General features: G+C 42.5%; 1 protein-coding gene across 1 annotated transcript in view; it reads right to left on the bottom strand.

Annotated features, from left to right (window-relative positions):
• LRCH2 (leucine rich repeats and calponin homology domain containing 2) overlaps positions 1-12,657 on the bottom strand; it is a gene marked incomplete at both ends in the record, with an annotated part of 41,869 nt that extends 29,212 nt beyond the window's left edge. The window contains one exon of the mRNA XM_084268958.1: positions 12,375-12,657. Coding sequence (XP_084125084.1) covers positions 12,375-12,657 — 283 coding nt within the window. The remainder of the gene's footprint in view (positions 1-12,374) is intronic.
• Between the last annotated feature and the right edge of the window lie 10,214 nt (positions 12,658-22,871).

Consider the following 22,871-nt stretch of genomic DNA (forward strand, 5'->3'; position numbering starts at 1 on the left):
TGTTGTAGGGGGAAACAAGTAGTTCTCAGCTGCTGGCTGGGGCTAAACCACAACAAGCTTCTACCATTTAAGTTCTTTTTGAAGAGTAATACCGTAATGTATGACTGAGAAAATATTGCAAGAAAAAAAAAAAAGGAGGTAACTTCTGGAATAGTGTGTTCCTCTAAAAACAAGACAGATTTCATCTCAACAAAACGCAAGCACACTGCTGGCACTTAAAATGTCACTGGTCTGTAAGGGTTAATAGATTGAGGAAGCAAGGAGAACTGCTAAATGCAGAACCACAGATGATTTAAAATGACAACTCCTCTAGAAGTGAGATTATATGAATTCTTTGCTTAACCAGTTTAGACTGGAAAACTCTAAATTGGGGGTGTTATGCAAAGACTAAACAGAAAACATTTTCCAGGGCTGCTCATGAATCACAGGGTATTTCAATTCACCATCTCTGCAGGAACAAACGGGAGAGGTACACCATTGCTAGGGTTAAATTTAAAGGAGGAACTAGAAAAACATGAAGTTGGTTGCAGCTTGGTTTCTTTTTAACAAAAAGAGTAAAGTCTTCGCTGAAAGACAGTTATTAAAAGACGATATATTGATATTTAAAATAATTTCAGGCAGAGTTGTAAGGGAAGCTATTGGAAGGAAAACGGTATCTTGCATAAATTGAAGTCATGATCAAAAGGAAAAATGAATAGCTTTAAGCTGTCAGGTTACAGCAGTGTGAGGTAAGGAAGTCAAAGCACACTAACATCACATTTGCCTTGTTTCTGCATTTTTCCCTAAGCATTCATTACTGCTTGCTATCAGAGGCACGCCGCTAGCACAGACTGCACTTCTATTTGATGCAGTACAATTGTTTTTATAGTCACACTTTGTACACACCACGTGCTGAATGTGAAACACAAGGCTTAACTGGGAAATGCATACAGGCTGAACTTGATGTTAAAGCATTTCTCATGAAAATATGCTGATCCATGATATTGGTGTTGTATTTTGGTTGCTCAATGTGTTCCAAAATTTTATTTAGAAACAGATTTAAGAGAAAACAACAACCTGCCACCCAGCAAAACACAGATCTCCTCTCCAAACTTGTAACATGTAGATTTTGCTAACCAGTTTTTTCTGGCAATGCTTCAGCCAAGTCTAAGAAAAAAATAAAATCAAAGCAATCAAAGCACAACAGTAACTATATAATTAGTCCTACATAAGTCAGTGAATGTATAAAGTTAAAACTGTTCAGAACCAATGCTAATGATATACTTTTAGCTCAGACTAAAAAAATAATAATCTTTTGATGATCTCACAAATCTGATTATTAATTCAGCTGACAGGCCAAGGCAGGCAAATTTCTTACTTGATGTAATTCTTCAAAACCACCTTATGACCACACATCCTACCATTTCTTCCATCACACAAATATCCAGCCTTTCTTTTTCTTCTATCTCAAACAGAATGCCAAGTTTCCCTCCTTGAGGAGGATCCCACAGAGAGAAAATTATCAGGTCTGTATTTTATCTGATAGACCCCCAATAGAGATTTCTGCAACACAGACCTGACTTCACCTGTGGTGGCTTTATTAATGTGTCACCTTCTCCCACAAGGAGAGACATTAAACTTCATAGAGTAGAAAGAAAAGTATGAATCCAAAACTAAAAACAGGTCAGCTTGCAAAAACAATCCAACACTCATCTAGACTATGTTCACCGTGGACTCCTGGCATGCTGGGTGAACTTCCAGAGCTCTGCAATGTTATTAGATTTTGCATATTCATCTGTTTTTAATATTTACATATTTACTTGGAGCTTTCAAATACTGTTATAGAACACTTTCATTCAGTCAGAAATATTAACTGAGGCTTCTAGGAGAATCCAGAAAACAAGTTCTTTGCATAAGCTACCCAGCACTTCCCATTACAACTGCTACAGCAGCAGCTTTCTGAAACCACCAATTCATTCGGATTTTCAGGAACCTCAGGAGAACGGAACTCTTAAGCTTGCCAAGCTTATGTCAAAAGGGATGTCCTCTAGCATCCCTAGCATTCCCTCAAGCTCTATACATCCTACTTGCAGGTTCAGAGTTCAAATCTTAATGTTAATGCATGACTAGAGTCATTAAACTAGAAGATGTTTTAAAATTTTCCTTCCGAAAAAGGGAAAAAGAATCATAGTTAATTAAACAAGTATCAGAATTCTTAAGATTTACTTAGGTTGCAAAATCAGGCACTGAGCAATTAAAATATGTCCAAATGCAGAGTAATTGTGTATACAGATATAAACAGCAACTGTTTCAGCTGCCAAGCAGACAAGAAATTTTTAGAATTTACTGGCAAAGAATGTTCAGGAATTAGAGAAAAATATTGTTTGTATCTAGCTATGTATCCCAGATACAAATATATGTTTGTTCTCCCACATTAAGAGCTATGGTGAAGGACTACACAGAACAGGCTAAGCACCCATCAGCTCTTACACACAAGAAGGCAACTCTGATATACCTGTCGGACACTTGCAGCTCTCAGGAAACTAAACTGACCAACGTTAAATGCATTTAAAAGACTATTGTTAAAAGTTTATTTAGTAATATTTAAAATTTTTTTTATCTGTTGTGTATGCTCTGAAATAGAAGCATAGCCTGTCTTCATCTAATCCTTATGGTTACTGTAATTCTTAATTGAGAAGTCCATGTGACACAGAATAGAGAAAAACCCAGAATAGGTTCATAAGCCCCAGAAGCATCATGGAACCACAAACACCAGGATTCACACTCCTTAGCACAGCCTTCCCACAAGTGGGAAGCAACCTTAATAGAAGACACAGGCACAACTTTTTATAACGTTACACCTGAGTATAAAACACAGACATTGGCTTGCTTTCAAAAAATGCTACATGCAGAGAATAAGATTGCATATATAAATATTTATTGCCATGTAAAAACACCACACTCCAATACATATTTTTAATATAACACTGCAAAGTCTAAATTTAATTCCAGATCACTGGAATATTAACTGTAAAACCTGTATCAGAAAAGCTCCCTCAAAGCAATGAAACTTTTAGAAGAACATAACCCTTTTTAACTTAAGCAGAGAGTCAATGTGCAGAAAGAGCAAATCACACCAAGTTTCTACAGAAGCAAAAGAGCAATTTAAGAAATAAGAAATAATTTTGGTGCCACTGTTCAAAATTACTTCAGAAACTATGTGATTAGAATTTTCACATTTAAATAACGTTATAATATATTATCAAAACTTCATCTGCATGGTCTTACAATAAAAAAAATAAATTAAGGAAAAGTCTTACACACACTTTGCATTTTCAGCAATGTTACACGTGCAGCTACTTCTATACTTCTGTGTTTCCAGTGTCGCTTCCTATTTATCTCAGGCACAACTGGGTGGAGATTATACTTTCACACACTTCTCTAGCTTGAATGTATTGTATTTAACTAGTAACTCATAAGTGAATAAGATGACATTTCAAATCTGAGATTCATCCAGCCATAGGACTCAGTTCTTCAGTTACTTTAAAGGCACCTCAAGTGAAAGGCACACAACAGTGCTAGGAACAGAAAAGAGAGTATTATTTCATTGCATACCTATATCTTGATACTGCATGCAGTTCCTGGCTTATCTCAAAGAAAATACAGAACAATGTACACAAAGAATATACGTACACACACAAGAATTTTTCAATGTAAAATGGAGTTTATACAGGATAGGTTTCATCAGCCTGGAACAGACAACTGAGGACACAATCTATTTTCATTATTTACAGTAAAAATATGGGGCTGCAAAGGAAGCTATCAAGTGACACATTAAAAAGAGAATTCATAGTCTTTAATAAAGAGGATCCTGGACTAGACACACCTTTCGTATCAATACAATTATGTCCAATTTGCATATTAGAAAATATGTTTTTTCTAATATATAGTCTACATAATTTTCTGTAATTTTTTTCCTAATTATATAGTATATAATTCAACACGCAACTGCTCAGGAGAAACTGCATATAAATAAGGACCAGCACCCCTTACCAAGCAACTACTACACCAGGGAATCTAGTGGGAGACAGCAGCAAAGATAAAAAGAATCCTTTGAAAGTGATGTGCAGGAATTTGACCACAATGGAAATAAGCGAGAAGTTTCAGCAACTGAAAGGGGAAGGAGAACAGATACAGAGTTGCAGTTTTTATTCAGTAACAACATTGCAACATGCCTGGATGAGAAACTCAGGTCATCAGAGGAAGTCCAGAAAGAGCATAAAGAGGTGTTTCATTGCCACCAATGTGCCCACTGTTTAAAAGCTAGAGATGAAACAACCTGTCAGGGAAATTAACTGCTTCAACCAGCTTAACAACCCCCAGTGCATGCTCAATTCAGCCATCCAATGCATGCAAATGCCTCCTCGTACGCTAAGTGAGAACACGGGGTGCTGGACTATGGTAATACTAGCGACCATATTTCTCACAGCAACACACCATCAATTATCTCAGCACAGAGCTGTTCCACATCAGATAGAAGCTAATCATCCTTTCACACTGCTTCTCAGCTTCATGTTCCTCTGCTTGCATCTCTTCAAGCTGTTTTAAGAGAGAGAAAAACACTCCCAAGATTGTAGGCGGCTACAGGCAGGGTTTTTTTTAACTGAGTGTTTGACAGAGCACAGAGTAGATACTATTTTTGTAAAAGAGATATTACAGAGCGATGTCTGGGTTCTAAAGCTAACCCCTGAAGAGCTAGGAAATACCTGCTTCATGGTTATCAATGTCACTAACTTTAGTTACACACTCACTCTGTGTGGTTAAAGCGATAGATGAAGAAACTGTACACGACCATCTAACGATAAAGTTTCTCATCAAGCACAGAGAAGAGGTTCTACAGGCAACCAGAAACTGTTCTTGGCTTTTCAAACTAAACAGCACTACTAGAGGGAAGAAAAATACACTCTTACTGCTTTGGGGACTTAAAAAATGTCAGCTCAAACCACACAGTTCCACGTGAAATACACATTTCTGTAACTGAACAGACCAACAGTTGTGTCTCAGACTTCTACTAACAGGGAGGAAGGATTGAGAGCCAGCACAATAGCTTTGAACTCAAGATAGCCCTGAAGAGCCAACCCACTATTACAGCCCATCTTCAATGAATGTCTTCTCCTAGTCTGTGCTGCACACATCCACATCAAACACATCTAAACTGGCAATTCAGGTCAAGCAATTGTAGATTTTTTTATGTAAGTCATCTCCACACACCACACATGAAGTTCTTCCAGAAATTTGCACTCATCAAAAACTAAACCAGAAGCCATGTTCTAAAGTTTGGGACAACCTGGGAGCATGCCAGTGCTGGCCTCCTGCACACCAATGCAGGGATGAAACCAGCAGATGGATTTAGGGAACTCCTCACCTTGTTACCACATGAGAAGGGTCCAGGCATTTCCAACACAAGAGAGCACTTTGCTCCAACTCCACAAGGTATGTGTTCAGTTATTTTAGCACAGCATGACTTAAAAATAATAATTAAGAACCTAGAGGAGGCAATAATTTATGCCTCAAACTGGCATATGGAGGGGTAAACTGACACACCAGTTGGCTACACAGTCAAAAGGACATTACTACACAAGGATTACCTTCCTCTCCATTTCCGAAGGCATTTATCACCACAAATCTTCTGTCGTTTGAAATGGTAAGCACAGGAAGCTTATTTGTTTCCCTAAACAACATGACACTTCAGTATTTAGACTATAATTCTTAAAACAGCTTATTACCGGAAAGAATTAAACTCTCTTCTTGACAAATCAGCAAGACATATTAAGTTTATGTAATACAGCACAGGGCACCTTTCTCCCATTTAAATTGGCCCTTACTTTTTGGATTAATCTTGTCAATTTATTTGGTTTTCAAATTTTTCAATTGCAAATTTGTTTCAAATCATTTTAACTCTTTCATGAAGAATACAAGGGAAAGTAATCATCATTCATAAATAAAACAAAGTCCGGGTTTGTTAAGTATTACCTAAACACACAGAAAACCCTCAAGTAAAGCTTTTTGTGTTCCTTTCTGTATGCTGTTATATACATCAAAGGCCTTTGCCCTGAAGACCTTGCAACCCAAATGGACATGAGGCAGAGACAAAAGGCTATCACCGATTCATTAACTGTAACCAGTGTTTACTATATGACTTATCTTTTGTGTGGATAAAAGTGCTTGAGGCTGCATAAACTAAGCGGCAGCATTTTTAAAGTAAGCTTTAGACAAAGAACACCAGAAAACAAGGCAAGTGATGTAAGAGCAAACTGGGGAAAAAACTAACCAAAGAAAAAGGATAAACCACTCGTCCACGAGCAGAGCCAATGGGTCTAGCAACAGCTACAGCATGTTCTCTTGAGACACAAAGGCCACTGCTGTAGCAACTTCAGCATCTGTTCTTATTTGCTAGTGCCTCCCGCTGACTGTACTACTCATGCCAGACCTCATGGCAGCATTTAAGAATAGCTGTAGCCACTTCCATTTGCTTAAAAAGAAGTATCTAATATCACTTGTTACTGATCTGAAGGGAACATTTCCATAAACCTTTTAGTCCTAGAGTAGTTCTGCAACATATCAAGTTCTTGCCCACTAGGTACTGGTTCCACCTATTGAAATGATGGTAAAGTGACAAATTGAAGTAGATGTTCGTTTTAATACACAGATGGTCAGGGATCTGCTCATTGCACAGTTACATCTGCTGGCCAGCAGCCCACAGACAAGCCTGAGATGCAGAGTTCCTTCAAGTCCTGGAACTACAAAACCCCTTTTTGAGAAGTCATACACTGACAAGCTTTTTTGCTTAGGGCACCTTTCAACATTAAATGCTGGCCTTACCAGTAAAATGAACATATACTTTTGAATCAACTCCAACAATGCTTCACAAATCAAATAAGATGCTTTTTGTGAACAAAACAAATAGACCATTTTCCCTATTGGACAAGGTTTTGCGATGCAATTTGTGCTCTAAATATTATTTAATGAGGGGGAGCAAATGGAATTAACAAAGCAGAAATATACAGCAGAGTTCCTTAGATCAACTGGTATCTCAGAGGTTAAATATTCCTACTACTCCAAGGCAGAAAAATAGTCAACATTCTGGCATATTTAGTTTTGATGGATGCAAAATACAAAAAGTCAAAAAATTACATATTGCACAGTTCTTGCAGGTCAGTATTTCAGATAAGGATCTAACACATTTTGGCTTTTTGTTATTTACGTTTCATTTGGGGTTTTTTGCTGTTGGGTTTTTAAGAGTAGATTAAAATATTTGTGCAATTCTTCATAATGCAGTTCTTTTACGCATGCAAACTAATAATTCATCATTTTAACTTCAACCCACTGAACTGAGACTCCTCCAAGCATGTCTCTAATACCAAGTCTCCTTGCCAGGTGTTCTTACTACTGGCCTTTAGCAAGGCAGCCTCTGAGAACATACATAACTCATTTTCTGCTAGCCCAAGCACTGGACATGCTGCTGAGAAATCACCATGGGCAATTATCACAACTACTTGCTTATCATAGAATCTTAAGGGTTGGAAGGGACCTCGACTGTGCCACTTCCAGATTATGCACCTCATGCATTTCTGAGCATAAATACTACCTGCTCCCCTCCCCCCAGAAAACATAATTTCAGCATCTCTTTGTTCAAATCCAAGTCATTACTCAAGAGTCACACGCTTTTCAACATGTTAGATTTCTAGAATGTAATCTACATTTGGGATACTCACCAAATAGAAATGTTATTTTCTTATGCTGAAAATTGGTTTTGGTGTTGCTATTCATATACCTGCCATCACTTTAATCAACATTAGTATTACCAATAAAACCAACTTTAATTCAGGCAGGAAAATATAATTTGTTTAGAAACACATACAATAAAAACAGAAGAGTATTCTATATATACATATTAAAAATAAAATAAAATATAAATATCTATAAATATAAACACATATACATAAAAATTCTCATGCAACTCACATTCAGTACTGAGCTGCAGGTTTTGTTGCTTTTAATCTGTAATCACATAAATTGCTATATACCTTAGAAGCACCAGAAATAGGATATTTAAAAAATCAACAAAGTCATACAAGTAATGCTACACAAAGGTGTCTTAACCAAAAGGCATGTCTTCTCTCAGCCCATCCCCTCGGCAAGCACATGCAGGAATCACCATGTGGGAACTCTGCTCTGGTGCTGAGATTGTTATTGGCCATGACAGGAGGGCTCGTCCTGAAGTCATACTGAGAATACACTGGTGTTACTGCTCAGCTGTATAACAAGGTCGCAGGTGGTGAGAAAGGATAAATTTCAAAGTTAATATATTTACAGGCAATTATCCACCTACATATAATTGCTTGGTGTTTCCCTCAAAATTAAAAACTGAGTATCAAGTTGGTTGTGACAAAGTCATAGCCAAGTAAACCTGATGGCACCACTATATTTATCCAGAGCAAATAAATTGTTTATTGAACTGTCAGTCTCATGCCTTTCATATTTACTAAATAATGGTTTTTTAAATGTTCTTAAAGGGGGGAAATTGCTAGACATAGGCTGACTTAGTTCAGCATGGTGATACAGCAAAGAGCCTATCTTCAAAAAAGAAAGAAAAAACACCAAAAAAAACAAAGACAGAAAACACACAAGTCTTCAGCTAAACAGACAGTGATTACACTGATGTGATACACTCAATTACTTAACTGCCAGGGGGCCTAACGTTGCTTATGCAGTGAGAAGCAAAATTACAGGTTAATAAAATGATTGGAATATTCAATATGCCTCTTGATACATCTCATGGTATCTCATGACCTGTAACTTTATTTCCTCCTTGAGCAGCAGCACAAGACCTGTTTGAACAGCCAGGAGACAAATTCAGTGAAATAAGATTTTCTCAAGAGCTGCAATGGCATGGTTAAGAAAATATATGACAAACATAAGCTCAGAGCTAAACAGAGAGATATGGTCATTATGCTTTTAGCTCAGCAATAGTTTTTGTTTCTGAATTTAAGATGCCCCAAACACGCTACAGTATTTGCAAATTATGCACTGGCAAGCCATCACACAAGTTAGATGTAAACTATGGCCAGATATAAAACAAAAAATCCCAAAGTATTTTTGATAAATCAATGGCAGTTGTGATTTAACACCTACCTATCTACAGTGTACTGAGAACTATAGTGGTTTTGCTGATTTTATTGACACTACTGCAGAGTATTATGGATTTGTGGTGATGCTGTAGATCCTGCTGTGTAAGGGTCTGTGATATACAAATTGTTTACATTAAGGTTTGTTAGAAATTGGGGGGTTTTAAGTGTTTGCTTCAAGTACCACAAAACCAAATTTCAGAGTCACTGGATTGGAACAGAAAGTGAAACACAAAGATTTTTTGATCCAGCCCCCATCTTCCATGCCTCAGCCTAAACCCATACCCTTTATCCATGTAATGTGAAACAGCAATAGCTGTTACCAAAATGTCAGTAACTAAAAGACCAGCGACTGCCTCAGAGGCCATGGTCTTTCATCCAGCTCCCTGCCATACTGATACTCTAAAGGATGCCCATGACTCACCAGCACAATACCACTTACCCACTTGCCAGAATTCTACAGATTAAGGCAACACAAAAGACTACAAATCTTTTGTTTACAAGCCTGTTTTGAAAGGCATCTAAAAATTGTATTTCACAGGATTAATTTGTGAATCAGTGCTACATTAAAGCAGGGTTGTTATGAGGTGGTACTATTTAAATAAGGTTTCTTTAGAGCAGCAGGCAATATTGCTATTCATGTCAGAGACTGCCCTTAAACATCTTCACACAGTCTTTCATGATGAAAATTCAACCCTGACAGTGATGGTTGGGCTCTGCTACATGCCAAAATTTAAACACAAGATGAATGCAGACAGCATTTACTCAAATGTGTTGAAATTCAAAATAAAATTAAAAAAATTAAACCTAAAATGCAATCAGTAATAATTAGAAACAAACATAAAATATGAATGCTTGATGTACCTGCTTCGGGATACAGAAAATGTCTTGTTAATAATAGATTACCTATTATACAATGCTTCATTTTTAATGCTGTAGTTACTGAATATTTATAAACAGAAGTGACCTACTATGTTGCCAAATACAGTTTCATGCTACTACAAGGAAAACAATCCATTATTTCACTAAATCTGGTTTTATTGTCATCTTGTGCTTCTACTATGAAAAAAAGAACACATTTTACCTATCCCCACTCTTAATTGCACATGCATCACATGTGTCAGGAAAAAAACCCCAATAAACCATAAATCATTAGCAGGCTTGCTACTGTATACAGAAATTGGATTTTAAAATCAGTCCTTCACAAATTCTACACCCTACAAAATCTAATATATCACAGAAGAATGAGTACATCATGATTTAACCCTCTGCACAAATGCAGCCCACAACAAAGACCAACAGAATGAGTATTTGATAGACCAGGAGTGCAGGATTGTCAGAGATGGATAAGGTACCAGAGTGGGCAGTCTCATATTCAAAACAATAAACCAGCTACTCATAATCTATAGGGAAAGAAAAGCCACAGAACAAACCAACAAAAAAACCCCAACCCCATGGAATTAATCCAACCAAGTAACATTTTGGAAAGCCACTGCTACTCATGAACAAAAGATGCTGGAGTCTTCATAGTATTGTTATAGCACATTACTCAAAATGATCCATCTCCAGCAGCTACTCCAGCAGCAAATAAATCCAGACGTACATCAGAGATGAGCCAAAAATATACCAGAGCCCCTGTGGAAAACGTAATTTGTTTTCTAGGAACTGTCTCCAAGTTGACTTCACCTGAAAGCCAGTTTAAATCCAGGGTCACGCTCATATCTAAGCATTCACCAGCACGGTGAATAATACATCACGCTCCGACATGCGTCCTGCTAGCAGCGCACACGTCCCTCTCTTACCCGCACTTGTGACCATCTTCCCGCTGAAAACACCCCAGGTAATAAAGCCTCCCTGCGAGGGATCTGACACCCTTAAAGGTACGAACCAACCACACACCACGGAGCTCCTATTCCCCAGAGCTCGAGCTAAACAGCTCCCCTCATCTTGCACACCCTCTTCCAGGCAGCGTGTGCGCGCACACGAATTGCAAATACTCCTCTTCGTGACACGCAGACAGACACACGGAACACAACGCCTAATCCCATGTGAATGCCCCCCACCCCCGAGCCCCCAACACACGCACACTTGAACGCACAACCTTTCCCTGGCTGCACAAGCGCTGGGATGGGAACCTCTCCCCGCAGCGCGGGCAGGCAGCCCCTCTCCCCCCGCAGCACAGGCGCCCCTCCCCATCGCAGAGGCACACAGAGCACAATAACCCTCCCACCGCACACACGCACTCAGCTGTGTGTGCACGCACACGCGGACGGGGCTTAACAGAACCCACCCCGCCGAGCCCTGCCTTGGCACAGCCAGCAGCTCTCCGCGGGGGCGCAGGCTGCTGGGGTACCCCCGCCCCTCGCACCCCACCTCCTCGGGCACAGCGCAGGAGCACCCCTGGCCTTTGCACGCACACGGCAGTAACAAGGTCCGCCCCGGTGCGCAGCCCACCACCGCAAACCCACAGAGCAGGAATGACACACCCCCCCCAGGCCCCAAAAGCACACAGAGAGGAAGCAACCCCCAGCGCACGCAGGCGGGGAGCATCCCACCACCGCACACCCCCCGTCCCGCTGCACGCAAAGGCTCTCCCGCTCCTCATTGTCCCGCCTCCCCTCCAAACGTGGAGCCTCCCCACTGCCCCTCTTGCCCTATTGTCACCTCAGCAGCCCCCACACGCACTCCGAGACACCCACTGCCACCACAGCGGGGGCTCCTTCGTGCTTCTCCCCACTGCCACACCAGCCCTCCCTCCCACCTTGCCCGCTGCCACCACCGCAGGTGCCCCGCGCTGCTCCCCGCGAAGGCCATCGCGGCGGATCCCCCGGCTGCATCGCCCCCACCCCGCTCCCCCCAGCACCCCCGAGGCCCCCAGCGCAGACCGCTCCGATGCCATCCACCCCCAACCGCCACCACTGCCCGCAACCCCTACAGCCCTCCTCTGGCACCACAGAGGACCCCTTCGCTGCACCCCCTCCGCTGCCACAGCAGCGTAGCCCCTGTACCCCACCACCACCACCACCACCCCCCCCCCCCCGCCAGCACAAGGCCGCCCTTCCCACCGCGAGCCCCCAGCCGCCACCACAGCGGGGACGCCCTCCCCGCCCTCACAGCGGGCCGCCCATCCGCCCAGCGCGATCCCCGCAGCCGGGCCCCCTGGGCAGGAGGCCCCGTCACCCCTCACAGCCGGAGCTCCCCACACACCTGCTTGCGTGGTGTCGCTGAGGTCGTAGCCGCTGCCGGGGAAGTCACGCAGCTTCCTCCCGCTGAGGCAGAGGATGCCCGAGCTGCCCGCCTCCTCCAGGGCCCGGTCCAGGCTGCGCACCGTATGCGGCTGCGGCAGAGCCACCGCGCCCCAGTGCGGCCCGGCCGAAAAGGAGAGGGTGAGATGAGTAGGGATCCCCGGGATCCCCAGCCCCCCCACTCCGTTGCCGTTGCCATTACCGCCGCCGTTGCCGCCGCCACCGCCCCCCTGCCCGGCCGCCATCTTCGCGCGGCGCAATCCAGCCCCACAATAACAACAGCCAGGGCCGCCACGCCGCCACTGCGCAGGCGCCACCGGGCCCGCAGGGGAGGAGAGGGGGGCTGCGGGAGTGAAACAGGGAGAGGGCCACGGCCGGCGTGAGGCGTGATTTCTCCGTGCTCCTCAGCCGCTCCCTCCAATCCGCGGCGGCATGGAGCGGAGGGGTGTGGTTTCTCCGCTCCCCTGCCGCCCCCTCCACCAATCCGCGGTGGCGGGGGTAGGGGGGTGTGGCTTTCCGAGGCCGTGCTTGCCAATGAGGGGCCAAGGCGGTGCTGGCCAATGAGGGGCTGTGCGAGCACCGGGCCCTGAGGAGCTGGATGCGGACGCTGTAGCGGGGCCGGGGCCCGGGGTGTCCCGTTGACCCAGCGAGCAGGGCCTGGCGCGGAGCCTGGGAGCGGGGCGCCTCTCGCAGCCGGGCTGCGAACATGGGCGGGGAGGGCGGCTCAGGGCGGGGGCCTCTTCGCAGCCCAGAGGCGACGTTTAGGTGACACAGAGAGCGAGCGCTCGGCAACCGCCGCGCCGGCGGGATGGCAGCCCTGCCCTGCCCGGCCGGCACCGCACGCCGGCTGTTTTCCCTCCGGTGGGCCTTTGCTGTGGTATCCATAGCAACGCGGATGCTCGATTGGTTAAAAGCCGCCGAAGGTGCACCGGGCACCGCCTCTGAGTTGGCCGCTGCTGACGAGCAGCGCCTGTCAGTAACTGCGGGTCCTCCTCAGCCGCGCGGGTAAAAAACCGGCCAGGAATCTCTCGCAGCAGAACAAAGGGGAGCGGGAGCAGGGCTGGGAAACAGGAGTAAGGCAGGGGAGCAGGGCTGGGGAGCAGGAGGAAAGCTGCTGCTCAGAGCGGGATGAGAAGCATTCAGAGGTACTCGGGCTCTTGGCTCAGGACGTGACAGGGGAGTAGTGGAGCATAAACCAGGAGCTAGTTGCAACGTCCGAGGCCTTGGTGTATTAATAAAATGCCACACAACTGCCGGAGTATGAATGTGTAATCGTCTCTATTGCCCTGCAATCCGTACTCATTCGGTGCTGTCAGAAATGACTGGAGCTGTAATTAAGAAATGCGGAATAAAGGCTTATAGACCCACCTTTTAATGCAACTGCTGCAGCAGCTTTGATAAGCAGAATCTGCTTCTCTCTTTTGATCCTCCAGAAGATCCTTAAATCGATTTTTTAATTTTTTTTTCATGCATCATGACTAATTCGTTGATCTGAGGGAGATTCCTCCTGTAAGCAACGTGGAAGGGCCTGGCCTTCAGTCAGTAATGTGTCAGTGAGAGACAGTTGAGCCATTATCTGTCAAAAGAGGAAGAACAGCCCTGCAGTGTTCTGTGGGTGATACCTGACAGAAGTTCAACAGAACCAAATCAGCCAGGGTAAGTAAGAAGGTACTGAAGGGTTTAATCCTTCGGCGCAGTACCGTGCAAGCTTTGGGACCACTGTGTTGTTGCAATTAGCTTGGCTTTCCAGCAAAAGAGGCCTGTGTGCAAGATGTATGTGTGGTGGGGGAAGGGCTCCTATTGTCACCTGAAAATATGGTGCCTGCCTGCTTCATTTACCTCTAGCTGTGGATACTATTGTGGGCTGTGGGTTTAAAGCTTATGGGTGAATGTCTACCAGTCATTCTGCCTGGGCCAGAGCCTCAGCTCTTGCTCTCAAAAAGCTAATTGTTCCCTGGATTCACAGCAGGGAAATCAGATAAACCTGCATAAACACCGCTGACGGCTGCCCTCGATCAAGTTTCCAACTGGAGAGGGTGGAGGTTGAATAAACACACAGACTGATGTGGGGCCAAGCGTGTGTGATGGTTTTGCCTGCAGACGTGGAGCTGGAGGTACAGTGGCTCAGCAGCTGGCAAGAGCAAAGCAAGAGCAGCAGCCAGGACCAGCCCCAGTAACAAAATGTTAGTAAATGTCAGAAATAGTTGCTCTGAGTTTACAAAGCAGGAGGTTTGGCGCAGGGCCAGCTCAGAGATGCAGCTTTCCTCTCCTCCCTCTAAGCCACATCACACAGCCACTTGCTATTTAGAGCCTTGCTGATCTCTGTGAGGTTACACAGAGAAAAGGGTTCAGTTTGTGTTGTAAGAAGTAGGTCTGACAAATTGTCAAAGGACTCAAAACACCATTTAGTCATGCTGGAGTTCTCACGTATGAGGGGCCTTTTATCTTTAACAAAATACTCTCCGTGTCTGCAGGTGTTCCTACTGAGAAGCAAACCAAGCACAGCTCAGTCTGCTCAAGCACACATATCATCAAATGCCTTGAAGTATCCAACAGACTAGAAACAATGTCTGAGACAATTTCTAACAACTAAAGAAAAATCCCCGATTTGCGAACTCTGTCTTGAGCAAACTGCTGCTTACTCAGGGAAAAGCTTGGGAACTGATTGCATGTGCTTAGGGTATAGCTACATCGAGATTTACCTGTGGGGGTCATTTATCACCTCAAATGGCTGCACAGTCAGAATAGATGTCTGAAATTCTAAAGTCTGATTCAGTTTATTTATACTGTATTTCTTCCTGCCCAGGGCCCCAGCTGCCCTTTCTTTTTAGTTTCACATATAATCAGTCTAGTGGCTGAAGGCTCCCAAAATAAAACTTCTTGTCATAATGAGTAGTAAGTTGTAACTGTGCCATCCCTCAGTTTCTTTTATAAAGCCAAGATGACAGCATTTTCTTGTTTATTAAGACAGTTAAGATGAGTAAGGAAGAAGTGGAAACACTCGGATGTCGTAACGACACTGCACCAGACAAATCTATTTCCTTGCTGTCGCACCACAGACAAGGTCTATGTTTCAGGAGTCTGAAAACCACTGAGAATTTCCCACTTCCATGAAGAGCTTCCACTTTGAAAGTCTTTGTGGTTACCCACATCCACATCCGTTCTAGCTGAGATAAGAATAAAGATATGACGTTAACAAACTTTAAGAGGCTGTGTTAATGCCTGCAGGAATGAGATCCAGATAAGGCTTTGATCTATCTAACTTTCAACATGTATTGCAAGATCTGGTTGGCTCACAAGCCTTGCAATGACATATTTTCTGGCACGAAGAGCCCAAGCCGTGCACAGAATAAGTGCAAGAGCTGCATGCCTTTTCCTGCTGCTCATCCTGTCCTGCTCCCACACCTCTTCTGACCCCTGCTCAGCACCATTGCTTACAGCTCACGATATCCCCAGAGCACTGCATTCTGGAGAGAGCCACACAGGTGGAAATGCTGGTATAAAATTGGTTGTGAGAGTAGGGAAAGCAAGAGTGGGTTCCTTTATCTCTCCTGTACCTTCATAATGCTCCAGAATATACTGCAGGCTCTGTCCCAGGTCAGGTGAGTACATGTGATACGAATATCAAAGCACAGTAACAAAGCTGAGATGATGCCTGGGGTGATATCTGTCATCAAACTTACAAGTTAATCATGGCTCTGTATTACAGTGGCTCCATAATTAATAATGATGGTAGATAGCTAACAGGTGGTTGCTAAGATAAGGATCAAAGGGAATTATTTAAAGGAACCTGTAAACTAACTGTCCTGGAACACCAAGAACATCTAATGCACACCCAGCCAAATTGGCAGCAAAACCCCAAGTCCTGGTGTCCCTAACTGAGCTGCCTTCATTACAATGCCAAAACCCACCACCCATGGGTCAAGAAGCCCCTCGGACAGGTGAAGCCCCTTCCTCCACACAGGCACAGTGATTGAAGATGCCACGGTAATTATTACAATTAAACATAAAAAACTCATCAATCACTGTAACTGGGACTGTATTACCCTGTACCGTTTGTGTGTAAGTGTAATGAAAGGGCTGGCTTTGGGTGTGCTTCGTTTGTGGAAATCCACCAAGCAGCTGGGCCTGGACAAAAGCCGTATCCCCCTGTGTGTGAGAGCTGCCCTGCTGCACAGCAGGTAAGCAACCCGCTTTGCAGACAACAGTTTTGGGTGACTCAGATGGGACAGCTGTGACCGGACTGCCACAATGCCTTGCTAGCTACCAGTGGAGGAGATGCTGCTCTCTGGACTCCAGCACGCAACGTCCTTTTGATCCAGGACTCCGTGAGCATCCTCCCCAGCCGGAGAAGGTAAGTGATATGACAGTGCAATGCTTGCTATAAGAGATATTGCTTGCTTGGTTATTATATATATATATATATATGTGCACATGGGAGGTTTAACAGGTATTCATATGTATTTGGACAGTGAGGACTGCAGTATAGGAAATTGTAAAGGTTTTGGTAATTCATGTATACGTAAGGGAAACATTCATCCATATTTGGACAGTGACGACTGGGGTATATGAAGTCTTGGTTTAGAACACTCCTAGTGGGAAAGGATATGGGCACCTGGCAGTCAGCATTAACCCCTGGCTCCCCATTAGGCTGTATTTTGAAACAATGGAGCAAGTTTGGCAGGGGTACCCTGACCAAAAAAAGAAACTTATGGAATATTATCCTCAGTGGGGGCCAAAATATAAATTGGAGGATGAAGAAAAATGGCCAGAAAAAGGATCCTTAAATTATAATACAATCTGAAAATTATTATTTTTTTTGTAGAAGGTTTGATAAATTCTGTGAAGTACCTTATGTTGATTTATTTTTCTCATTGAGAAATGACTGTGAGATGCAAAACCAATGTAATTTGTTGTTTTCTGATTCAAATATGATTATGGCAATGAAAGACATGAAGACACTGACGTATTGCTCTGTTTAAGAACTAGAATACTACTAGAAAAAGATCAATTTGCTCATTGTAAGGAAAAAGGAAAATGGAAAGATGAGTGTTCAAAAGAACAGTCTAATTGGTCTCCTGCCACAGCCCTGATACCAAAGAAATTGATTGAGGTTGTCAATGAAGACTGAGATCGATGGGGACCTAGGGTTGAGAAAATGAAATCCCCAGCCAAACTCCTGGTTGTTGTTAATTTGGAGAACTATATAGTTATTTTTTTAGTAGACACAGGGGTAATCTATTTTGCATTAAATATCTGTAAGGTACTTGTGAGTAAATATTAAATGTCTGTAGTTGGTGCAACAGGAAAATGAGAAGTTAAGCCTTTTTTTCAACAGATGAAATGCAAAATTGGTAATAAAATGTTTGTGCATGAATTTTTATATATGCTAGAATGCCCTATACCTCTAATGGGAAGGAAACAAACTCAGGGCACGGATAACCTTTGACAAAACCAAAATCAGAGTTTATGTTCCACCAAATAATGTTTCAGAAGCACAAATATATCTAATGCAGGAATTACTGGAGACTACAGAAACCAGAGAAAAAATAGTACCAATCAATTCTCTTTCTGTGGCAGACAACACTATAACTCCTTCTGTATGGGCCACTGAGAAACCTGGAAGAGCTAAATCTGCTGAACCGGTGAAAATAGAAATGAAGCCAGGAGCTAAAATGATAAGATGAAAACAGTGTCCTATGAAATTGGAAGCCTATGTTGGACTGGAACCTATTATAAACAGTTTCCTCAAATATGGACTATTACAGGAGTGCCAGTTGAAATATAATACCCCAACTCTACCTGTTAAGAGGAAAACAGATTGGTACAAGATTTGAGAGCTATCAATCAAATAGCAGTGGATGTCCATCCAATAGTGCCTAATCCCTATATTTTGTTAACTACCATAATCGACTCTAAAGCTTATTTTACAGTATTGAGCTTAAAGGATGCTTTCTTCTGCATTCTCTTAGATGAACAAAGCTCAAAATTGTTTGCCTTTGGATGGGAAAGCCCCACAATGGGACAGGAAATGCAGGGTGATGCTTCCCTAAGGACTGAAGTACAACCCCACAGTTTTCAGTAATGTACTTGCAAAGGAACTGGAACAGTGGCAAGGTAAGGAAGCTAACATGACCTTGTTATGGTATGTAGATGGTATACTGCTGGGGATGGACATAGCTGAAGAATGTAAAAAAAGCAACCATGAGTCTATTGAACATTTTGAAGCTAGCAGGATGAGGAGTGTCAGGGAAAAAAGCACAAAACATTCAAACAACTCTGATTATTATCATCTCAAGGTAACCCTATAAAATACAGGAAAGAAATTTTGACATTGCTCAAAACAGACAACAGACTAAGGGAAGTGTTGGTGACACACTGCAGAGCGCACCAGTCTGGACAGGCTGATACAATCAAAGGAAACCGAAAGGCTGATCAGAGTGCAAAGATGTTGCTCTGTTCACAAATGTAGCAGCCTTAGTCCCTGGAAGGATTTTTAACATTAATGTCCATAAATATACCAGCAAGGAAGATAAACTGGCAGAGTTTCTAAAGTGTATAAAGACCCTCAAAGGATGCTGGAAAACCCTGGATGGACAATTCATAGTTACTCCTCAAATAACGAGGGAGCTCCTGAAACAAACTCATGGTACAACTCTTGTGGGAGCTGAAGCCTTAGTAGAAATGGTGGGAACATAGGCAACAGGCATTAATATGTCGAATGTCACTAAAGGTATTAGACGAGGTTGTGAGACTTGCTTAAAAAATAATCCCAAAATTCAGAAAATATCCCTAAGAGGAGAGGTAAAGAGGCTCTATGCCTGGGAATCACTGGCAGATTGATTTTTCAGAGTTACCAAAATGCAAGGGGTATAATATTTACTAGTAATTGTTGATACCTTTTCAGATTGGCCAGAAGCTTTTCTGTGTTGCACCAACAAAGCCAGGGAAGTAGTAAAAATGCTTCCAAAAGAAATAATACCAATATTCGGGGTCCCCATAGGAATCTCATCAGATAGAGGACCCCCCAATTTACAGCATAAATCATTCAGGAAGTATCTACATTTTTACAGATTAAATGGGATTTGCATCATTTCTGGAGACAAGTCTAGTGGAAAGGTAGAGAGAATGAAATTATGTCAAGAAACACAGAGGAAAGGAACTGAAGTTTTACTACTGATGCTACTTGGAATAACACCTAGAACAAGAGAGGTGTTATATAGAAAGCCGTATGTTGCAGATTTGACAGGAAAAGATCAGCAGATGCATCTGAAAGGTGAACAAATTTAATGTGACTATTAAAATATCTTTGGGCAATCCATAGATAAATCCAGGTTAAAGCTCCTGGATTCATCAGTCCGTACCTTCAGACCTGTGGACGTGGAAGGACAAACCACTCACAGAAAGGTAAAGAGGACCCTCCCAGGTGCTGCCAACCACAACTACTGCAGCGAAGCTCAAGGGCATCAAGTCATTGAATAAAGAAGATGCCTTCCTATTTGTAGACACCCACAAATAGGGGACATTTGAAATTAAGGCCAAGTCGCACTTAGTGAGTTGAACTTGGAGTAGTGCTGAATCATTTATCCAATCAGTTAGATTGTATCCAGAGCAAAGTCTTTTTCAGATAACAGTGGTGTCCTGTGGTTCAATGCTCCCTCGACACCTGCACCAGACTTGCAGACCTCTGCCAGGCAACACAAGCTCTGGGCACCTATAGGCCAAGCAACAGGGATTGCTGAAAGCAGAGACACCCCTGAAGCTTTCAGTGATCCTGAATTAAATACTTGAGCTGAATACAAAGCCCATTTTTGTCAGTCTAGATTGCCATTTGCTGTGAGAAATTGAATCCTCCTGAGATGTCAGCACTGGACTTTTTTTCCCTGCATCTTTTAGAGACTTTCATGCTTTAAGCAATTAAACACCAGAGCTTTCATAATGTTCTTACTATGCTTCTTTATAAGTAGCCTCAGTCCTTTTACATGTGAGGTACTGAAATAACACATTCACTGTTATTTCAGCACTCACATGATCCTTGTGCCATCTCCTTGATTACTCTTCAATTCCTTCCCATTTACTTTGCATATCAGTGCATGCTCTGTTTCTAATTGATAACTACATTTCTTCTTCAAGACCTGCAAGTGTCCACAGCTTCCCCCGGGGAGTTAAAATAATCTCCAAATAACTGGATTCAAGATTCCTACTAAAATGAAAGCAGAGCAAGCAAACCATATATTCCTGCTTAGGTCAAAAGGTAAACACTGTCCATGCTAAAGGGTAGTGATTTATCTGAAACACCATTTTAAAAGAGCCAGAAATAACTCAATATACTCCAGCGTCTGATGGCTGAATAGAAAAGAAGCCAGCAGGATTCCATCTAGCTGCTTTGTTGAGCAATATCTGTTCTTAAAAGTCTTTTTGTGCAGACCACAATAAGACTGCAGATATATTAATGAAAAGATTTCTGGTACCTTTTCCATTGGGAGCATCTGATTAATTGTACAGCTAGCAATGCTTCACTGAACACCAGAAAATGCATTGCTGAAGGTGGGGGAGGGTGGCCTCTACCCTCAAAGATGCAATTTCAAGTACCACTTATTACAATTACATGCACTGGAAATACCTCATCATGGTCCTGCAGAGGCCTTTATCCTTAACTGATGGTTCTAGTGTCATTTAAAACAGGATTGTCCCATTTATTCTATTTTTAACATCTTGTTTCCCATACAGTAGCATACTTGCCTTGCTAGTTTGGTAAAATTAGAAACATAGCCCTTTCAGTGAAGGCTTACTTTATTATAGAGAGACCTTGTGAAGCAACATGAAAAAAACTACTCCTACACTGCAATCACAAGCCAAGCAGCATGGTGTACCTGTGTATCTCAGTTTACTGGGATGTCACTAGGCTGGTTACAGACTGCGCTGAAGATACAAACTTCCCTGTCATCCTGCTCTGTGCCTCTGAGCCCAAGCTCTTGCAGTTGCAATTATCTTTTATCAAGCATGCCATGCATTTCACAAGCCATATCTCTGATTCACAAAAGATGTGTAAGATAAGCAGTAACTTCAGTAGTTGTCACCTTGTCCCAGATAACTGTACACAGGATGATCAGTTGTGCTGATCATTTAATCATTGATGATTTAACATCAATCATCCTGCAGATCTTCAGACCTAGATGTGCGTTTTCATGGGATGACTTTAAGGACATTCTACATAGTCCAGAGGTGTAGCTAAATGAGTATTATAAGAGTAGTTTCAAATTTAGCAGGCTGAGATCTTGATTTTAATACAAATACAGAGAAAGACAGAAAAAAAACCCCAAGAAAACAAGCTTTCTTCAAATATCATTCAGTCTTACAGCATACAGGCTGCATCTACCAAATATGTAAGAAGCAAATAATAGAATTTGTCATTAACAAGAAGATGTTGACCTGTCAGTGAAGAGTTGTTTTTCACTGGGCAGAATTCAGTGGTACAAGCACCTCAGCCACTTTATTGCATCCAGTCAGAACTTTGTCATAAAAACTGAAGCACTCTAGTCTTCAGTGTAGCTCACATTCTGGGAATGGTTAATGTAGAGAAATATTGCCATAATCTGGAGTTTTCTCATCATGCCTAAAGAACACTTTTATTGTCTTCCATCTTCTTAAGATGATTTTCAAGTAGCAACACATAATTAAAAGGCCATGTTCAGCATCTAACAATAAAGCTTAAGCGGTGGTGTGCTGATTTGGAAGCATGCTAACAAGGCTGTGCTGTTGCCAGTGTTCCTTATTTAGAGCTGAGAATTATGCTCCAGTAGTTCTTACCAATTAAAAGGCCTAAACACCCCCACCTTGTGGGAAGAATGCAAAACGTCACAAAAGCGATCAGATTTTTGGCCCAGCGAGATTGAGCAATTTTTTGTGCTGTGAGCAATTCTGACACAGGGCAGGGTGAGTCCACGCTCACGGATACAGATGTATGCTTGCAGATCGAAGCATTTCCTTGACAAGTATTCCTACAGCCTACAGTAAGCTCAGGCTTCCTTCTCAAGGAAAAAAAAAACGTTCATTTGCAGTTGCATCATATAGTTTTGGGTCCATTTCGGTCCAAGGGAACAGTCACATTTTTTGCAATTTTGTATTAAATAACTGTGATATGATGTAACCCTGGGAACAGCAGACAAAGTGGTCAGCATTCCTTTTAAGATACATACTTTTATATCACAATGTAAGATTTATTACAATACCAACTCACCACAAGTTACTTAACATGCAGAAGATCCACTAAATCTACTAAGAGCCTGAGAAAACCTTTCAGATAATGCAAGTGACTGAATGCTGGCATGTGTTCCCTTCTCCCACTGAGTTCTATTTTTATTTGTTTTTAGCAAAAAGCCTTCTAGGGTTCCTTGGGGTTTGATTATGTGACAAGAAGAGCACCTGATAAATCAAAAGGTTTAGTGCTCCAAAATAA

This window comes from Gallinula chloropus, assembly GCF_964237585.1.
Source record: "Gallinula chloropus genome assembly, chromosome: 11".
In the NCBI taxonomy this organism is placed as follows: Eukaryota; Metazoa; Chordata; class Aves; order Gruiformes; family Rallidae; genus Gallinula; species Gallinula chloropus.